The following is a 20157-nucleotide window of genomic DNA, read 5'->3' on the forward strand; positions in this document are numbered from 1 at the left end:
AAGTGCTACTCTGACGATTTGCTTTTCAATGAGGAAAATTGGTACTGACCCTCATCCTTGATTCTTCCCATCCACAGGAGTTCCGTAGGATGTCATTCTCAGGTTATCTTCTGAATGGAGAGCAAGACAACTTCTACTACATGTCTCTGAGTAGACTCCACCCCCAGAGGATCCAGGCTGCTAAGAGGCTGTCTGAGAGCACTGTCAACCCTGGGGAGGCGGGATGGAACTCTATGATTGGACGGAACTCACAGCCAACCAATCACTGTCCTGGTGTGGACGACAGCGCCAGGGCTCCGTCCAATCATGGCACACCAGGGAGAAGATCTGACCACGAAGCAGAGGTGGTGAGGGTGGAGCCAGACAGTGAGGTTTGTCAAACCTTTGGGGGGAGGGGGAGTTTCAACCTGACCAACTAGTTTATTTCCAAACATCCTCTTTCATGGTTATTCCAGCTGGATTAAGGTCTCTTATATTTTAATTTATTTTTATGAATAAATTAAATATTTATGAATGTATGAATAAATGAATAGATTAATAAATGGAGGAATGTGTATGAATTTAAACTGAATTCATTATTTTATGTACCTTAAGGTTCAGGGAGAAGAGAAGAAGTCTACTGTCGGGGCTGTTAGTGAATCTGCGAGTTACCCAGCCCAGGAGCCCAGCTACACCCCAATCAAACCATCCCGAGTTGACTCAGAGGAGGGCCCTAGACCCCGCTTGAGTTCAGTTGGAGCTACCGCCACTGCTGCGGGTGACAGCCCCCGGTTGAGTTTTGTTGGTGCCTCCACCAGTCGACCCCGACTGAGCTCTGTGGGCAGAGGAGGAGAGGAGATAAGACCTCGGCTGAGCTCCGTGGGCTCCGCCTCCACCTCTACCTCTACTGCTACAGGGGACAGCGGCCAGATCAGCACCCCACAGCTCCAGCCCAGCACTAGCACCGACCGTTCCTCAGAATACACCTCGCCCCCCAAGACTCCCTCCACAGTCAGCCTGGCCGAGTCGGTGCAGTCCACCACCCACAGTGAGTGTCCCTTTCTCCAGACCCAGACTATATCAAGTACCTTTTAGTTACAGCTGCATTGTTGGGTGGTGTTAAGTAGGGATACAGTTTTTTTTTTTTTTTTAACAAAGTGCAACAGCGTTGGTGTTCATAGACAAAACAAAGGCCTTAAAATGTCCAAAGTCTTCTCGGCCACATGTCAATAGTACCAGCCCACATCAATACAGTTCAAATGGCAATACACAATAAACTTGCAAGTAACCTCCCTTTAACTAAAATGTCAACCCAAATACGTCTAGCAGGGCAATAGTAGTCCAGCGACAATGAACATCAAAGGGAGGCGCATTGAAAAAAAGAAAGTCTGCTGCAGTGAAAAGCACTGGAGCGATAGCGGGAAGAAAGAGAGAGGGTCTTAGTGCAACTGCAAGCCTGAAGTCAACCGCTGTCTGTCCGTCTGGTGGTTTGTTTGTTTGTATGTCAAAGCTTTGCAACAATGTTGCTACTAATCAATGCGATCAATAACTGGTGCGTTCCCAAAAGATAACCACGTTCTAGAGTGGTAACACCGACGATCGAGTTAAACACTTTACAAACTAAGCACGCTGAAAATAAACAAGACTTCTGCAGCATTGCACACCCCAATCAAACTGTCGCGCCAACCAAGAGCTCCCTCCCAGAGATTCGGGAGGGCTATCTTTTATTTCTTCCTTTCTGACTGCTGATGTGCTCTTAAAGTGGCAGCGCATGGTGAAGGCTCCATGCAGGATTTTGCCACACTCCTCCTGCCATGAATTAACAAAGCCTGTAGAAACAGAGAGGACGCAGGCTTTGGCAGGTTCATGTTCCTGCTACACAAAACCGGGGAAGTCCTCATCATCAGTCCTCCAAGAAGAGGTCCTGCAGGTGTTGCTTTTGCCTGCGATCCAGCTCTTTGCCGTAGGTTAGCAGGCTTTAGGTCAACAACCTGCACCGTCCTGACATCTTCCCCAGTGTCTTCCAAACAGACCAAGTAGTTCACCGGCCCCTGCTGCTGCACTACACGGTATGGACCTTTCCATCTCGGAGCTAGCTTGGCAGTGAACTTCTTAGATGCCTTTGACAGATGATGTGAATGTACTCAGACACAAGACTTGGGTGGGAAACACGTCTTGTCTATGTTTGTCATAGTTGCTGAGCTGTCGTTGGCTTTGTTTCTGCTGGGCCCAACCACTCTAGCTAGTAAGGTGTGGTGGTGTTGGACTGCATCAAACGCTGGGCATTCAAGTGAAACATTGGAACTTTGCAAGACTCTGTCCATCTGACCTTTTAGTGGTCTTCCCAGGTGGAGTTCGGCAGGAGTGACACCAGAAGTCTCCTGGACCGCAGAATTCAGTGCAAAGCTAAACTCAGGAAGATGCTGATCCCACATTGTGTGCTGATCCCCCAAAAATTAAGAAATCATCCCCTTCAGGGTTCGGTTTACCCTCTCGGTGAGATTGGTCTGAGGATGGTAGGCCGCGGTCAGCTTGGCAACTACACCCCATTAGGTACAGAGCTCTTTGTAGATTCCTGATATGAACTGCAGACCTTGGTCAGAGAGAATTTGGTCTGGAATCCCGAATCTGGTAAAGACCTCCCTTTGCAGAATTAGAGCAATGGCTGATGCAGTGGCTTTGCGAAGTGGAAAAGACTCCACCCAGTGTGTGTAGTTGTCCACTATCACCAGTAAAAATTCATTCCGGGTCCCCCGGCTGGGAGGAAAATGTTCATTGAGGTCAATTCCCAGCATTTCATTGGCATGGTTCACCACGGTCTGCTGCAGTTTCTCAGCAGGTCTGCCAATGTCTGGTTTGTGTTTCTGTCAGACTTCACACAGTTGTACAAACTTCTTATGCCATTCTCTCTGGCACCAAAAGTTTAAAAAGTGTTTAGGGGACAGAATGCGTCGGATCATCACATATTTGGCATATATATTACTCTTACAGTATTTCCACGTGGGCAAGGATATTGGAAATTTAATCAAAGCCTACTAGATGATAAATTGTTTAGATCTAGGACAGAATAATTTATAAAGGACTTTTTCAGACATAACATAGGTACAGCAGATCCCCTTATTGTATGGGACACTTTTAAGTGTGCCTTTAGAGGCCATGTAATTCAGTACTCATCAATAAAACAAAAGCAGGCCATATTAACAAAGGAAATTGAAGGACTAACAGTACAGTTACATAGCAATAAAAACGGTACCATAGAGACACAGAATAAGTTAGAGGAAAAACAAAAATAAATGGAGGAACGTATTCAAGAAAGATCCAGTGTAATAGATTATAAACATAAAGAACTGGATGGAATATGGGGAAAAATGCACCAAATTATTTTTCAATCTTCAATATAGAAATGCTACCAAAAAATGTATTAAAACTTGTTACAAATGATGGAGTCACGCATTATTCACCAAATTATATTTTGAAAGAGGAAGTAAAGTACCTTAAGAATATGTTTTCATTTCAGGCTCCTCCATCTCCACTAACTGAAACTAATTGTATGGATTTTTTTCCTAATAATATAATAAAATTAACATGTGTACAGAAAGACTCGTGTGAAGGCCCAATTACAGAGGAGGAACTGCTTGATGCAATTGGGACCTTTAAAAATGGGAAAACTCCAGGGCTGGATGGCATACCAGTGGAAGTATACAAAACTTGTTTTGATATACTCAAAGGACCATTATTAGCATGTTTTAACCACTCCTATATAAATGGTAGATTATCAGACACGCAACAAGAAGGTCTGATATCATTATTACTGAAACAGGACTCAAGTGGTATATATAAAGATCCAGTCCATTTAAAAAATTGGAGACCTCTTACACTTCAGTGTTGTGATGCAAAATGCTTGGCACATAGAATTAAAAAAGTATTGTCAGATATTATTCATCCTAATCAGACAGGTTTTTTACATGGATGATACATTGGAGGTAATATAAGACAAGTACTGGAAACAATAGAATACTATGAAATATTGGGGACACCCGGCCTGGTTTTCATAGGTGATTTTGAAAAGGCTTTTGATAAAGTACGACTGGAGTTTATATATACATGCCTAGAATATTTCAATTTTGGGGAATCTCTTATAAAATGGGTTAAAGTTATGTATAGTAACCCTAGGTTTAAAATTGTAAATAAACGGCTACTTCTCATAAAGTTTTAAACTATCTAGAGGAGTAAAACAAGGTTGTCCACTATCGGCATATCTATTTATTATTGCCATCAAAATGTTAGCTGTTAAGATTAGATCAAACAATATTAAGGGATTAGAAATCTGTGGCTTAAAAACTAAGGTGTCATTGTACGCTGATGATTAATGTTTTCTTTTAAAACCACAATTAGTCTTTCCACGGCCTCATAGAGGATCTAGATACTTTTGATATTCTCTCTGGATTAAAACCAAATTATAATAAGTGTACAATATTACGTATTGGATCACTAAAAAAATTCACATTTTACATTACCATGTAGTTTACCAATAAAATGGTCTGACGGAGATGTGGAAATACTCGGTATACAAATCCCAAAAGAAAGAAATGATCTTACGCCAATACATTTTTTTATAGAAAGTTAGCAAAAATAGATAAGATCTTGCCACCATGGAAAGGAAAATACCTGTCTATTTGTGGAAAAATCACCCTGATTAACTCTTTAGTCATATCACAGTTTACCTATTTGCTTATGGTTTTGCCTACGCCTAGTGACCTGCTTTTTAAATTATATGAACATAAAATATTCAATTTTATTTGGAACGGCAAGCCAGATAAAATTAAAAGGGCCTATTTATATAAAGAATATGAATTCGGAGGGCAGAAATGATTAAATATTAAAGACTTAGACCTCTCACTAAAGGCATCAGTCATACAAAAGTTATACTTAAATCCAAACTGGTTCTCTAGTAAATTGGTACGAATGTCTCATCCTATGTTCAAGAAGTGCCTTTTTCCCTTTATTCAGATTACACCGGCCCACTTTCGATTGTTTTAAAAGGAAATAATCTCCAAAATATCTTTATTTCTTAAACAAGCCTTAGAAAGTTAGTTGCAATTTCAGTTTAATCCACCGGAAAAGACAGAACAAATAATACAACAACTATTGTGGTTAAATTCAAATATACTAAATAATTTAAAAACCCATATTTTTTGAATAAATGTATTAAAAATGTATAATTTCAGTGAATTATATCATAAATAGGACTGGAGTTATGTCACACATGCAGCTAACACAGACATATGGAAATGTCTGCTCTACCCAAAATTACAACCAAAATTACAACCAACAACCAAATGGAAGAGGCAAGTAGAAGGGGAAAAAAGTAAGGAACTTGTATGTCGGCCCTGTATTAAAGAACATAAATGGTTAAATAAAATTGTGATAAATAAAAACATATACCAATTTCATTTAAGGACCAAAAAAGGACCAAAAAACTGACAGCTGTGCCATTTTAAATTGCAAAATAGTTGGGAAGAGATTTTCGATGTACCCATTCCATGGCACATGGTTTATGAATTGATACACAAAACAACGCCGGAAGCAAAACTTTGAATTTTTCAATTTAAATTACTATACAAAATTCTTGCAACTAATAGAATGTTATATACAGTGAGGGAAAAAAGTATTTGATCCCCTGCTGATTTTGTATGTTTGCCCACTGACAAAGAAATGATCAGTCTATAATTTTAATGGTAGGTTTATTTGAACAGTGAGAGACAGAATAACAACAAAAAAATCCTGAAAACGCACATCAAAAATGTTATGAATTGATTTGCATTTTAATGAGGGAAATAAGCATTTGACCCCTCTGCAAAACATGACTTAGTACTTGTTGGCAATAACAGAGGTCAGATGTTTCTTGTAGTTGGCCACCAGGTTTCCACACATCTCAGGAGGGATTTTGTCCCACTCCTCTTTGCAGATCTTCTCCAAGTCATTAAGGTTTCAAGGTTGACGTTTGGCAACTCGAACCTTCAACTCCCTCTGCAGATTTTCTATGGGATTATGGTCTGGAGACTGGCTAGGCCACTCCAGGACCTTAATGTGCTTAAGGCTAGGCCACTCCTTTGTTGCCTTAGCCGTGTGTTTTGGGTCATTGTCATGCTGGAATACCCATCCACGACCCATTTTCAATGCCCTGGCTGAGGGAAGGAGGTTCTCACCCAAGATTTGACAGTACATGGCCCCGTCCATCGTCCCTTTGATGCGGTGAAGTTGTCCTGTCCCCTTAGCAGAAAAACACCCCCAAAGCATAATGTTTCCACCTCCCATGTTTGACGGTGGGGATGGTGTTCTTGGGGTCATAGGCAGCATTACTCCTCCTCCAAACATGGCGAGTTGAGTTGATGCCAAAGAGCTCCATTTTGGTCTCATCTGACCACAAAACTTTCACCCAGTTGTCCTCTGAATCATTCAGATGTTCATCGGCAAACTTCAGACGGGCATGTATATGTGCTTTCTTGAGCAGGGGGACCTTGCGGGCGCTGCAGGATTTCAGTCCTTCACGGCGTAGTGTGTTACCAATTGTTTTCTTGGTGACTATGGTCCCAGCTGCCTTGAGATCATTGACAAGATCCTCCCGTGTAGTTCTTGGCTGATTCCTCACCGTTCTCATGATTATTGCAACTCCACGAGGTGAGATCTTGCATGGAGCCCCAGGCCCGAGGGAGATTGACAGTTCTTTTGTGTTTCTTCCATTTGCGAATAATTGCACCAACTGTTGTCACCTTCTCACCAAGCTGCTTGGCGATGGTCTTGTAGCCCATTCCAGCCTTATGTAGGTCTAGAATCTTGTCCCTGACATCCTTGGAGAGCTCTTTGGTCTTGGCCATGGTGGAGAGTTTGGAATCTGATTGATTGATTGCTTCTGTGGACAGGTGTCTTTTGAGATTAGGTGCACTCCCATTAAGAGTGTGCTTCTAATCTCAGCTCGTTACCAGTTTAAAAGACACCTGGGAGCCAGAAATCTTTCTGATTGAGAGGGGATCAAATACCTATTTCCCTCATTAAAATGCATATCAATTGATAACATTTTAGACGTGCGTTTTCTGGATTTTTTTGTTGTTATTCTGTCTTATTCTAATAAACCTACCATTAAAATTATAGACGGATCATTTCTTTGTCAGTGGGCAAACGTACAAAATCAGCAGGGGATCAAATACTTTTTCCCCTCACTGTATATGGGGAGATACAATCTTCCCAGCTCTGCAGATTCTGTTGTGAGGAGGCAGAGTCATTAGATCATTTATTTTGATATTGTCCATATGTATCTCGTTTTTGGTCACAGGTCCAGGAATGGCTGAAGAATTGCAACATTTGCCTAGAACTAACGCTGTAGATAGCAATACTGTTTGATTTGAAAAGCCATAGTCAATCAATCAATAATATAATAATTATTTTTAGCAAAAATGTTTATTTTTAATTTACAATCTGTAGAAGCTATGAGAATAGAAAGGTTCAATTCGTTTGTGAAGCATCACAGCACAGTTGAAAAATATATGGCAAATAGAAATCCAAAATGGATGATGTTGAGAGATCGATGGGAGAGGTTGAATGGAGCTGAAGGGTGGGACTAATAGCAAGATGAAACATGTAAAACATACGTGGTCTGTAAAATGTATATAGGTTCAGAACTTTTGTGAAATAGCACAGTTACAAATATAAATCAAACTGGATAGACATCAGAAATAGAGGAAGGACTAAAAACAAACAAAACATAACTATTGTAAAATAGACTGTCTGTAGAATGTGTATAAGATGTATAAATTGAAGGGAAAAGCAGAAGTGTTTATTAATTTACTCCAATTGGGGGATCGGTGGTAGGGTTTGCGGGGAATAATTATAAAGGTATATTCTTTAAAAAAAGTATACATCTATATAGGTATGTGTATATGTATGCATGCGTGTATGGATTGGATGTCAGGTTGGATGTCAGGTTGGTCTCTCCAGAGATGTTAGATCGGGTTCAAGTCTGGGCTCTGGCTGGGCCACTTCTGCATTTTCTTGGCCGTGTGCTTAGGGTCCTTGTCCTGTTGGAAGGTGAACCTTCACCCCAGTCTGAGGTCCTGAGCGCTCTCGAGCAGGTTTTCATCAAGGATCTCTCTGTACTTTGCTCCGTTCATCTTTCCTTCGATCCTAACTCGTCTCCCAGTCCATGAAAAACATCCCCACAGCATGATGCTGTCACCACCATGCTTCACTGTGGGGATGGTGCCAGGTTTCCTCCAGACGTGACGCTTGGTATTAAGGCCAAAGAGTTCAGTCTTTGTTTCATTAGACCAAAGAATCTTGTTTCTCATGGTCTGAGAGTCCTTTAGGTGCCTTTTGGCAAACTCCAAGCAGGCTTTCATGTGCTTTTTACTGATTATTGGCTTCCGTCCGGCCACTCCACCATAAAGGCCTGATTGGTGGAGTGCTGCAGGGATGGTTTTCCTTCTGGAAAGTTTTCCCATCTCCACATAGCAACTCTAGAGCTCTGTCAAGAGTGACCATCGAGTTATTGCTCACCTCCCTGACCAAGGCCCTTCTCCCCCAATTGCTTAGTTTGGCCAGGCGGACAGCTCTAGGAAGTGAATGGGGTTTCCTGTAGTCCACGATCAGCTCCTTTGTCTTGCTGACGTTGAGGAGAGCTTGTTGTCCTCACACCACACTACCAGGTCTCTGGCCTCCTACCTATAGGCTGTCTCATCATCGCCGGTGATCAGGCCTACCACTGTTGTGTCGCCTGCAAAATGAATGATGGTGTTAGTCGTGCGCGGCCACAGAGTTGTGGGTGAACTGGAAGTACAGGAGGGGACTTAGGTGCCAGTGTGGCGGATGTGTCGTTGTCTACCCTCTGTGTGGAGTGTTTCTTGCAAGGCTAGCTGTGTGTAGCAGATACTGACAAACCGATGATAAACCATTGAGAAGTGAGCGAGTGTTGTGTGAGTGAGTGAATCATCTGCAGCACTAACAGCACAAGTCTCTTGGCTTAGCTTGCAGCTTTACGGAGTGTCTACCTCCAGGCTGTTTTCTCCCTCTCCTCACCAAATCAACAGGGAGCAGCACACAGCTCAGCTCAGAGCTGACAGACAGACAGAATAATACATGTGATGACCCCCCCCCTCCCCGTACTCTCTTCTCTGGGGTACTTGTTCCAACACTGATTTGGGGAGACTCATAGGCTCTGCCAGGATAAGGGAGGAGGAAAAAGCCCTGAGGGTCTCAGTCATGCCTCAGAGAGTCTAGGATAGTAGAGCTCTTGAGATTGGTCAGTGCTAGGGAGGGTTGTTTAGATTGGGCCTGGGTTGTGTTCAGTAGGCACAAACCTGAAGAATGCTCCGTGAAACAGCTGGGTACTGTCTGTACATTCAAAAATACATTTATTTCATTTTATATGTGCCCTAGCGAACATGCCCTTGGGCTGTGCTGACTCCGGTGAATGTGTTGTGGCGTGAGACTATAGAACCCATCTCCTTCTTTCCTCAGGCAGCGGGAAGCTGAGGCCCAGTCGAGTCCAGAGTGTGGTCTCCAGTCAAGGCAGCCTGGACTCTGACATGCTGGGTAAGAGATGGACATTATAGTGATGATGACAAAGATGATGATTAAAGTGTTGATTATCACAATGACGATGATGATGATGATAAGGATTATGATCTTCATCACAATGATGATGATAATGCTGCTGGTAATGCCCATGATGATAATAATGATTATGATACCAATTCTAATGATAACTGATCTCTGGGACATAAAAAAAAACATATCTACCTGTATATTTTCAGGTTATGACGGTGGCAGCAGTGACTCTGAGTGTGAGAGCCCCACTGTGGATGAGCAGGAGTCCCAGGCCCCTCTGATGCCTGACTTCTGGCTCATCGTTAAGATCCACCAGGACAGAGTGGAGGTGTACTCTCAGTCTAGGTGAGGGAGGGGCTTAGGCAGGACACTTATCCAGCTCATAACTGGTTCTCATCTTCATCTATTTGAACTTTTCAGAATGCCATCTGACATGACATAATTGTTCCGTAATGTTTCCATTATTTATCTCCTGAGAACCCCTTTTCATAAATACAATATTATTCTTACTAACCACGTTTCCGTCCACAGTTTTTATGTGAGTAAAGTCATACGGTATATTTAAAAACAAATCACAACAGCTCTGACTGAAACAGGAAGTGTCGTTTAACTTTCAGAAATGTCAACAGATAATGTGTTCGTTCGACATGGCGGGATCTTTTTATGTCGGTTTAATGAATTATGCGACAAATTGCGGCTCCAACGATTCCTTGCGCAATTGTTGACAGAATAACCATGTCTGTCAAAGTCAATTTGCAGTCACCCTCTGCTGCTATGTTTGTGTGGTCCTCCTACTATGACTTGAAAAAGCTGCCAATTAACAAATAAGAATGATCTTGCTCTTATCCATCTCATCATATAACCTAACCTGTCCACTTTATGAGCAAACTGTTGTCTAGAGAACATGCGCGAAAACCAGATTGGGCAAGTTTGCCATTTATCGCAACCGTTTATGTGACAAAATCATCGAGAGAGTGGAAAATGCCGTGGAGAAACAGTGAACTTATTTATTTATTTTTCCGGTACTTTAAGAACTTTAGCGCAATTTATTTGTATTTTTATGTGCGCTACCTCTTCACACATCTTGCACATTTTTATTTATGCTGATAATATTCGCATGGAAATCTGTCGCAAATTGGATGGAAACCTAGCTACGGAGATAAAAATCTATTTAGCAAGACAGACCTGTAAGATACAAATCCATCATGGCATATTGTGTACAGGAGCTTCAATGAAGCTAAGGAGGGCAGAGTAGAGGAGAAGGAGGAGGAAGAAGAAGAGGAGGTTCCAGAGTACTTACGGCTGCATCAGATGGTGGTGAGGAAGATTGGGGAGATCTGCCGTGTAGTCAATCAGGTAGGTTACACTCCTTTATGTGACTGTGATACTCTGACCTTAATAAAAACAAAAATCCATGAAGAAATTGTTTGTAAAAGGTAGGTTACGCTCTCGCTCTTCAAGACACATCTGCCACTTTATTGCTTGTATAGCAAGTAGCAACATTAAAGTGCAGTCCTAGCCTTTAACCCTCCCTCCCTCTGTCGGTCTGGTTGGTGCTGTTCAACCTCTTAAGGCTACATTCAAATGTCCACAGTAGCATACCTCTTATAACTAAGCGGCGTATTATGCTTGCAATCTAAGTAGTGTGCTAGTGTGGATATTGGAACAGGCACTAACTCTCCTCTCCTCTCTTCTGTCACTCTCCTCTCTTCTGTCTCGCTCCTCTCTTCTGTCTCGCTCCTCTCCTCTGTCTCGCTCCCCTCTTCTGTCTCGCTCCCCTCTTCTGTCTCGCTCCTCTCTTCTGTCTCTCCACAGCGTCTGCTACTCCAGGACCTCCACGACAGCCATGTGTGTAACTCGCTCCTGGTGGCAGAGAGCGAAGAGGACATCTGGAAGAATGAGTCCCTGTACAGACAGAGACTGGCCAACTCCGATGGTCAGTCAGTCAGCGACGCTCACAACCACACACTAATACAAACAGACATGATGCATGCTTTTATGTAGACTCAACGACTTTCTTAACCTGCTTACATAAATATCCAACAAAGGTTTTGGGGTATCGACTACAGCCAAGGTCAAAGGATGTACAGTCGTAGTTTGTGTGGAACATCCCTATTCTAATACCTAAGGCTATTTTAAGATATTTTTGCAAGTATCACGCCTTTGGTGGCACCAGGTTTGTTGTTGTACAGTCCACAAGGTAGTAATGCATAGCGCTTTCTTGGCCCCACAAGTTCCCAACTGTCATAGTGATCGCAGAGCTCAATCCAATACAGGTCCATGGAGAAGGAAAGGCACACAAACACACCCACTCTCTCTAATGTATTCAAGGTTACAGGTAGGAGCATTAGTGACAGGCCAGTGAAGTATGCTCGGAGACGGGAGCAGTGTGAAACGCTCATTAGATTCATTTTCTATTTTATGGCAGCCGTTAAGCCAGAATTACCAACTGTTATTTTCTAATATCGCAGGTTTTTCCCGTTCCGGCGTGTGTAAATGAATTGGATCCTGTAGAGGGGATCGGCATCAGAGAGAAGGCTTGTTGTTTGCGACTGCAGTGCAGTAACATAATGCTAGTGTGGAAGGGAAGGGGCTCCCAGAGCAAATTGTGTGTCTTTTCTCTGCTGGCGTCATGCTGAAATGCCCCCAACCCCCCCCTCCCCCTCTTTCCTCTCAGCAACTGTTGGTTAATGTATTCGTAAATTATTTTCTTTTCTTTTTTTAATCCTCTCGTGTCTCTCTTTCTTTCTTGTCTCGCTCACTCACACACACACACACACACACACACAACAGATTACAATGCAGAGGAGAGCTACCAGCCACGGGACTACCTAGCGGCCACAATGCAGTTCATCCCGGGTCACTTTGCCTGTGAGGTGGTGTGGAGCACCGTCATCCACATCCACCCTCGCCTCAAGATGGGGCCTAACATGGGGGTGTCCAGGGGTGAGTCCGGTGACACTCGCAAAATACAGAACAACAATGTGTTTGGGCATGCAGGAAAATAAAGACCACCCACAGAGCTGGACTTCATATCTTCATTAACAATAACCCCTAGATCCTGAAATGTACTTTTGAATATGCCAGTATGAATATACATATGAAAATGATCATGAATAGGTATTCCTTTACTTAAAATACATTTTAATATGATGGATTCAGTACAATCAGTGTCGGTATAATTGAGAGAATTTTCTCAGTATCTTTATTTGTGTTGAAAGACTCTCTTCTCCATATCCCAGCTATCCAGGCTCTGCGGTCAGTGCTCAACGCCATGTGTGTGGTCAACAGGAAGAGCATGTTTGTCTATCAGGAGCGCTCCACTAAATCAGTCTTCTACCTCAGGTTAGCCCTGATGCCCCCCTCGTTCTAACTCCGCTGCCTGCCCTCTCTTTGTAGAACAGTCCCTCCTCTTCATAGGCTCTCCTCTCCTCCTGCATCCAACCCTGCACCCAAATACTTTTATTGAAGGAATGGAATGGAGCAGGCCAATTCTGGCTCATGAATATTCCCATGATCTGTGTTCTTCCCAGACTTTCTGAGACGTCTCAAACAGGGAAATACTCTGACCTGGATGGCAACCTGCACCCCATGTCTCGCTGCGTCGGCCTCGCCCGGAGCCAGGAGCCGCTCTACTCTGAGGACCTCACGGTACATTAGCACACTTTCTCATATGAACAGCAAGCAACTTTGGTCCTGAAGAGCCATTAGCGCTCTACTCTTGTCGTCTCATAGTAAACCCATACCACACTCATAGTGGATTTCTCTCTGAAGAGCAGTCAGCTTTGGCCCTGAGAAACCATTAGGACTCTGAGATGGTGTCACCGCTAGATGATTGATCTGCTGTTCCCAGAACTGTGGTATCCTGCTCTTGGGTTAGAGAGGATTGTGCGATGTCACATATCTACAGTGGTCTGACGTGGGTTTGTGTGTCTGCATGTTGTGCGTGTGTCTGTGTGTTACTCCTATCCCCAGGGCTCCCGGTCGTCTCTGGAAGGTGCTCGGCCGTCTCTGGAAGGTGCTCGGCCGTCTCTGGAAGGTGCTCGGCCGTCTCTGGAAGGTGCTCGGCCAGTGGGACAGGTGGACAAACACATCCTGTTGCTGGTGCATGGAGTGGGAAGTGCTGGTAAGACAGGGTTTTGAAGAGCAAGGGGAAGAAAGGGGCTCACATGGCTAGGGGACGATTCTAGCAAAGACTGTAATTGACAGTGATTATGACGGCATACTTTTGGTACTGATAGCAGAGAATCCTACATTGTATGGGTTGTGAGAAGAGTTCTCCTAATGAGAGATTAACTGCATATGTAAAGGGCTGATGCAGGACTTAGTAATAAAACACGACCGGTTTGTCTCCTCTCGGTGCATTTCCTCTGAGTTAAATGTGTCCCTGTATACTGTCCTCCTGGCAAACAGACATGAAACTGCTGATTCATTCTGTAGTCTGTGTTGCAGTACCTTCTAATGGCCTGCTAGATGGCACTGTTGCTCTGGCTCCATCTAGCTCTTTCCAAGCTTCATCCATGACGTCAGCTCTTTCCTCTCAAAGTTTTTCTGAGCTTTAACAAGAGGGACATATTAAATTCGTACATGTTTTTTTCTCTCCCCCACAACTGTTCAACTTCTTTATTGATGAATTCCTTTGTTTACAGAGAGGTTACATTTTCTTGAAGTGTGTGCATTTGTTTCAATGCAGCGTTTGTTTCCAGACCAGGCTCCAGACCAGGGGCCTCATTTATAAACCTTGTGTCTGCACAAAATATGTATGCTCCAGTTTTCACGCAAATCTTGGCATTCATAAAAACTGCCCCTTGACCTGTGAATGTGCTTATCCTCCTGCAAACTTTAGACCATGCGTACGCATAGTTTCCAGTGGTTGAAGTATTGCATTGCCACAAGGCAAAAGTAGCCTAGTAACCTTGTGCAAATAGGGAATGTAAGGGTGGGTGGTAGGCCTCTTACTTGCCCTGGTTGGTTGGCGCTATCTGGCTGGTGTTGGTGAGCAAGGAAAGGGAGGATGCAGAAGATCTAGTGCGTGGTTTTTATTTTAAGGCTCTTGGAGCAGGTATTTCTGAAATATACAAATCATCCAACAAGATGCTGGACTAGGCTCAGTGTATAATAAACCGATTTCTTTTCAAAACTAGTCAAATGAATAGAAAAACTGAAGAGCAGTCTGACTAGCCCCTAGGGCTCAGAACAGATGGCCCTGCCAAGCCAGACGGCCATCTTCAACTACCATAAAGCTCTACACCTGAGCATATATACCCTGGCAGAGACCAGGTGACAGGAAGCAGGAAGCACTTCTATTTGAATACACTTTGTCAAACTAAGCCTATAAACACTTCGCAAAATAAACAACTCTACAATACTGTAACCTGTACGATACAGAAAGATACAGAATACTTTTAAAGAGCTGGACTAGAGCAGAAACTCTTTCCCCCTAATTAGTAACATAGAGTCCCTTAATTAATTGTCGCCTGCATGCATGGTCGCAATGCCCCTCCACATATGCCACAAGACCAATCTCACACAAACATTTAGTTCGTACTGCTTTAGACTGGCAAATAGTACAGATTTAGACTAGCAACACAACTAACAAACTTTCTGATTTACTTCTCATGTCTTCTGTAATTTATATTTAATGTTTAGAAATGAACATTTTAGAACAGATCAAACACAGGTAATGTGACCTAGCAGTTCTATCTCTATGTATACTGTGAAATGGGTCTAGTGAGGAGGCACAGAGTTTGCTTTCTCACAGGGAATGTATGATGATTTATTCATGAAAACAACAGGTGCAATCGTTGGCTGTTAGTGAGAAGAAAATCTATTAATTTGATAGTTACATTGTAAAATAATTAGAAATCTGATTATTTATTTCATTTCCATGATCATTGCAAAATAAATTCCTGACTGATGGTTTCATTCTTGCAAATTAGCCTACAACAAGGTAGGATACAGTGGGTTGCGAAAGTATTCACCCCCTTGGCATTTTTCCTATTTTGTTGCCTTACAACCTGGAATAAAAATGTATCTTGGGGGGAGGTTGTATCATTTGATTTACACAACATGCCTACCAATAAAAATAAAAGAAAAAGAAATAAGACAAAAAAAACTGAACTTGAGCGTGTATAACTATTCACCCCCCAAAGTCAATAATACTTTGTAGAGCCCCCTTTTGCAGCAATTACAGCTGCAAGTCTCTTGGCAAATCTAGCCACTGGGATTTGACTAAAAACTGCTCCAGCTCCTTCAAGTTGGATGGGTTCCGCTGGTGTACTGCAATCTTGAAATCATACCACAGATTCTCAATTGGATTGAGGTCTGGGCTTTGACTAGGCCAAGACATTTAAATGTTTCCTCTTAAACCACTCAAGTGTTGCTTTAGCAGTATGCTTAGGGTTATTGTTCTGCTGGAAGGGGAACCTCCGTTGCAGTCTCAAATCTCTGTAAGACTGAAACAGGTTTCCCTCAAGAATTTCCCTGTATTTAGCACCATCCATTTTTCTTTCAATTTACGCCAGACATAGCGTTTTCCTTGATCCATTTTAGTCTCATCTGACCAGAGTACCTTCTTCCATATGTTTGGGGAGTCTCCCACATGCCTTTTGGCAAACACCAAACGTGTTTACTTATTTTTTTCTTAAAGCAATTACTTTTTTCTGACCACTCTTCCATAAAGCCAAGCTCTGTGGAGTGTATGGCTTAAAGTATTCTTATGGACAGATACTCCAATCTCTGCTGTGGAGCTTTGCAGCTCCCTCGGGATTATCTTTGGTCTCTTTGTTGCCTCTGATTATGGTCTGTGAGTTTTGGTGGACGGCCCTCTCTTGGCAGGTTTGTTGTGGTGCCATATTCTTTCCATTTTTTAATAATGGATATAATGGTGCTGCGTGGGATGTTCAAAGTTTCAGATATTTTTTTACGCCCCAACCCTGATCTGTACTTCTACACAAGTGAATGGTGTCACGTGATTGATGGCTTTGTCCGTTCATAAATACAGTCATTGCTCCAGACTCCTTACTGAGCATTGATTTGCATAAATATGTCAGAGAGAAACACCTCTAAGGTATCCTCTCAACAGTAAAGGAAGTCAGCAATACACCATTTGAAGTAGAGAAGCAGCCGTTATACACGGAAACAAAAATATAAACGCATCATTTAAAGTGTTGGTCCCATGTTTCACGAGCTGAAATGAAAGATCCCAGAAATGTTCCATAAGCACAAAAACTTATCTCTAATGTTGTGCACACTTCTTTTTTTTTTTTACATCCCTGTTAGTGAGCCTTTCTCTTTTGCCAAGATAATCCATCGACCTGACAGGTGGGGCATATGAAGAAGCTGACAGCATGATCATTACTCAGCTGCACCTTGTGCTGGGGACAATAAAAGGCTACTCTAAAATGTGCAATTTTGTCACACAACACAATGCCACATATGTGAAGTTTTGAGGGTGCGTGCAATTGGCATGCAGACTGCAGGAATATCCACCAGAGCTGTTGCCAGAGAATGTAATGTCAATTTGTTTTTTACCATAGGCCGCCTCCAATGTCGTTTTAGAGATGTTGGCAGTATGTCCAACTGGCCTCACATCCACAGACCAGGTGTAATCACGCCAGTCACCCGGACAGTTGATGAAACTGTGGGTTTACACAACTGAAGAATTTCTGCACAAACTCTCAAACAGTCTCAGCTCATCTGCGTGCTCGTTGTCCTCATCAGGGTCTTGACCTGACTGCAGTTCGGCGTCGTAACTGACTTGAGTTGGCAAATACTCACTTTTGATGCCCACTGACATGCTGGAGAAGTGTGCTTTTCACTTATGAATCCCAGTTTCAGCTTTACCAAGGCAGATGGCAGACAGCGTGTAAGGTGTTCAGTGAGTGAGCGGTTTGCTGATGTCAACGTTGTGAACAGAGTGCCTGACGGTGGCTGTGCGGTTATGGTATGGCAGGCATAAGCTACGGACAACGAACAGAATTGTATTTTATCAATGACAATTTGAATGCACAGAGATACCATGACGAGATCCTGAGGCCCATTGTCATGCCATTCATCTGCCGCCATCATCTCATGTTTCAGCATGATAATGCCCATGTCGCAAGGATCTGTACACAATTCCTGGATACTGAAAATGTCCCAGTTCTTTCATGGTCTGCGTACTCACCAGACATGTCATCCATCGAGCATGTTTGGGATGCTCTGGATTAGGGCTGACCCCAATTAGTCGACTGGCCGATTCTTTGGTCGATAGGATGTTGGTCAACCAAGATTTTTTTTTAGTTGAGCAGTAGCGAAGATATATATATATATATATATATTTTTTTTTATGGCACAAGAGACTTCTTATTCCTGCCCATTTCAGTGAACTAATCCAGTGCAGAGGCAGCAGGGATGACACTGTCCAAGAAGAAGGGGAGTGTGGCTAAAATGCACAATGCATGTCTCTCTCCAGGATACAATCTCTCCTGCCAATTTATGTACATTCATTTTTTCATAACTTAATTGTGTGAATTGTTTGCATTTGATAGTTAGTGTATATGAATTCCCCATTACATATGTCACCAGTAGTACATTCCTAGAATTTCTAATCTATAATGTTTGTTTGGTTACGGTCATTTCTGTTAATAGATTCAATGTATTATTATTCCAGTCTTTTACCATTCTCATTATCGAAGTGGACATGTTATTTGCAGAGAGCACAACCTATGTTTATTTCATTCCGTTTATGAGTTTGGTCAATTTAGTAATTGTATTTTGTTCAGAGCGCTCCTGTCAATGTTGAGTAAGGACGGGCACCTGATTACGCATAGAAGTAGGCCTATAGGCCACCTGTCCTGCGCACAGATATACACTACCGTGTACAACTGGCAGCTTCATTAAATAGTACCTGCAAAACACCAGTCTCAACGTCAACAGTGAAGCGCCAACTCCAGGATGCTGGCCTTCCTAAGCAGAGTTGCAAAGAAAAAGCCATATCTGACTTGCCAACAAAAATAAAAGATTAAGATGGGCAAAAGAACACAGTCACAAAGAAGGCCAGCATCCCGGAGTCGCCTCTTCACTGTTGACGTTGAGACTGGTGTTTGGCAGGTACTATTTAATGAAGCTGCCAGTTGAGGACTTATGAGGTGTCTGTTTCTCAAACTAGACACACTAATGTACTTGTCCTCTTGCTCAGGTGTGCACTGGGGCCTCCCACTCCTCTTTCTATTCTGGTTAGAGCCAGTTTGCGATGTTCTGTGAAGGGAGTAGTACGAGAACTTCAGTTTCTTGGCAATTTCTCGCAAGGAATAGCCTTCATTTCTCAGAACAAGAATAGACTGACGAGTTTCAGAAGAAAGTTCTTTGTTTCTGGCCATTTTAAGCCTGTAATCGAACCCACAAATGCTGATGCTCCAGATACTCAACTAGTCTAAAGAAGGCCAGTTTTATTGCTTCTTTAATCAGAATAACAGTTTTCAGCTGTGCTAACATAATTGCAAGAATGTTTTCTAATGATCAATTAGCCTTTTAAAATTATCAACTTGGATTAGCTAACACAACGTGCCATTGGAATACAGGAGTGATGGTTGCTGATAATGGGCCTCTGTACGCCTATGTAGATATTCCATAAAAAATCTGCCGTTTTCAGCTACAATCGTCATTTACAACATTAACAATGTCTACACTGTATTTCTGATCAGTTTGATGTTATTTTAATGGACAAAAAATTTGCTTTTCTTTCAAAAACAAAGACATTTCTAAGTGACCCCAAACTTTTGAAAGGTAGTGTAGGTATATAAATGTGCACATTTGGAGATCTGATAAGATTCCTGATTTGGATTAACGCACCACCACTGATGAGCTGTGGACCTTCTCAAAGTAATGTTTTCTTATGTCTTTGTTCATTGAAGAACTGAAAGGCAAAGCCAAGTCAGGTCTGAGGCAAGGGTCATTTTGACATGGTCTCGATTTTAATTGCTTAATCTGTCATCTCCCCTTCATATGCACTGATGGGAAAAATACATAATTTAAAACAATATGGTGGACACTCATCATTAGCCTGGCTTTCACCTGGTCAGTTCTTTCTGGTCAAAGCGATGGAGAGGTGAGGAGATGACAGAATTTTTAATTTATTTTTATTAATTTTTTTTACAATAAAAAGCTATGGTTTGAGGTCTTCTCCTGACCCTTGTCTCTGCCTGGTCTCCAACAAAGGTCCAGAGATCACAGATGAGCTGGTGAAGGTTCTGAGGAAGCGTCTGGATGAGACCACCCTGGACATCATCACCATCATGCTGGGCAGGAACTGCAAACTCACCCCTGCTGACGTGGAGGTAAATTATTTGGTGCACTAGTGTCACATATTCTTTTGATGAATCGTGATTTAATGGAGGCAGAGATTTTAGCCAAACCGTTCGGTTTGTTCTGTGGCGGAAAGGGGCTAAATATGCTATTTTCGCCAGTTCAAATGTAGCTTCTTTCACCCCCAGAAGTAGTGTTGAGATTTGCTTCTGAATCTCTTGTGGAAAAGACTAAATATTCAGTTATGGGTTTCAGAGATTACTTAGAATTTAGTAGAGACATTGATGT

At 42.5% G+C, this 20157-nt stretch overlaps 1 protein-coding gene across 14 annotated transcripts in view; it reads left to right on the plus strand.

Moving 5' to 3' along the window:
• Positions 1 to 20157, plus strand: part of szt2 (SZT2 subunit of KICSTOR complex) — a 105511-nt gene that overhangs the window by 43047 nt on the left and 42307 nt on the right. For all 14 annotated transcript variants that reach the window (XM_036969010.2, XM_036969016.2, XM_036969013.2 and 11 more), the window contains 11 exons: positions 78 to 371; positions 595 to 1027; positions 9493 to 9567; positions 9789 to 9927; positions 10806 to 10938; positions 11398 to 11518; positions 12376 to 12528; positions 12825 to 12927; positions 13116 to 13233; positions 13558 to 13708; positions 19783 to 19901. In XM_036969010.2, coding sequence (XP_036824905.2) covers positions 78 to 371; positions 595 to 1027; positions 9493 to 9567; positions 9789 to 9927; positions 10806 to 10938; positions 11398 to 11518; positions 12376 to 12528; positions 12825 to 12927; positions 13116 to 13233; positions 13558 to 13708; positions 19783 to 19901 — 1839 coding nt within the window. The remainder of the gene's footprint in view (positions 1 to 77; positions 372 to 594; positions 1028 to 9492; positions 9568 to 9788; positions 9928 to 10805; positions 10939 to 11397; positions 11519 to 12375; positions 12529 to 12824; positions 12928 to 13115; positions 13234 to 13557; positions 13709 to 19782; positions 19902 to 20157) is intronic.

Source organism: Oncorhynchus mykiss, chromosome 4 (assembly GCF_057628025.1).
Source record: "Oncorhynchus mykiss isolate SJ-2025 chromosome 4, ASM5762802v1, whole genome shotgun sequence".
Classification (NCBI taxonomy): domain Eukaryota; kingdom Metazoa; phylum Chordata; class Actinopteri; order Salmoniformes; family Salmonidae; genus Oncorhynchus; species Oncorhynchus mykiss.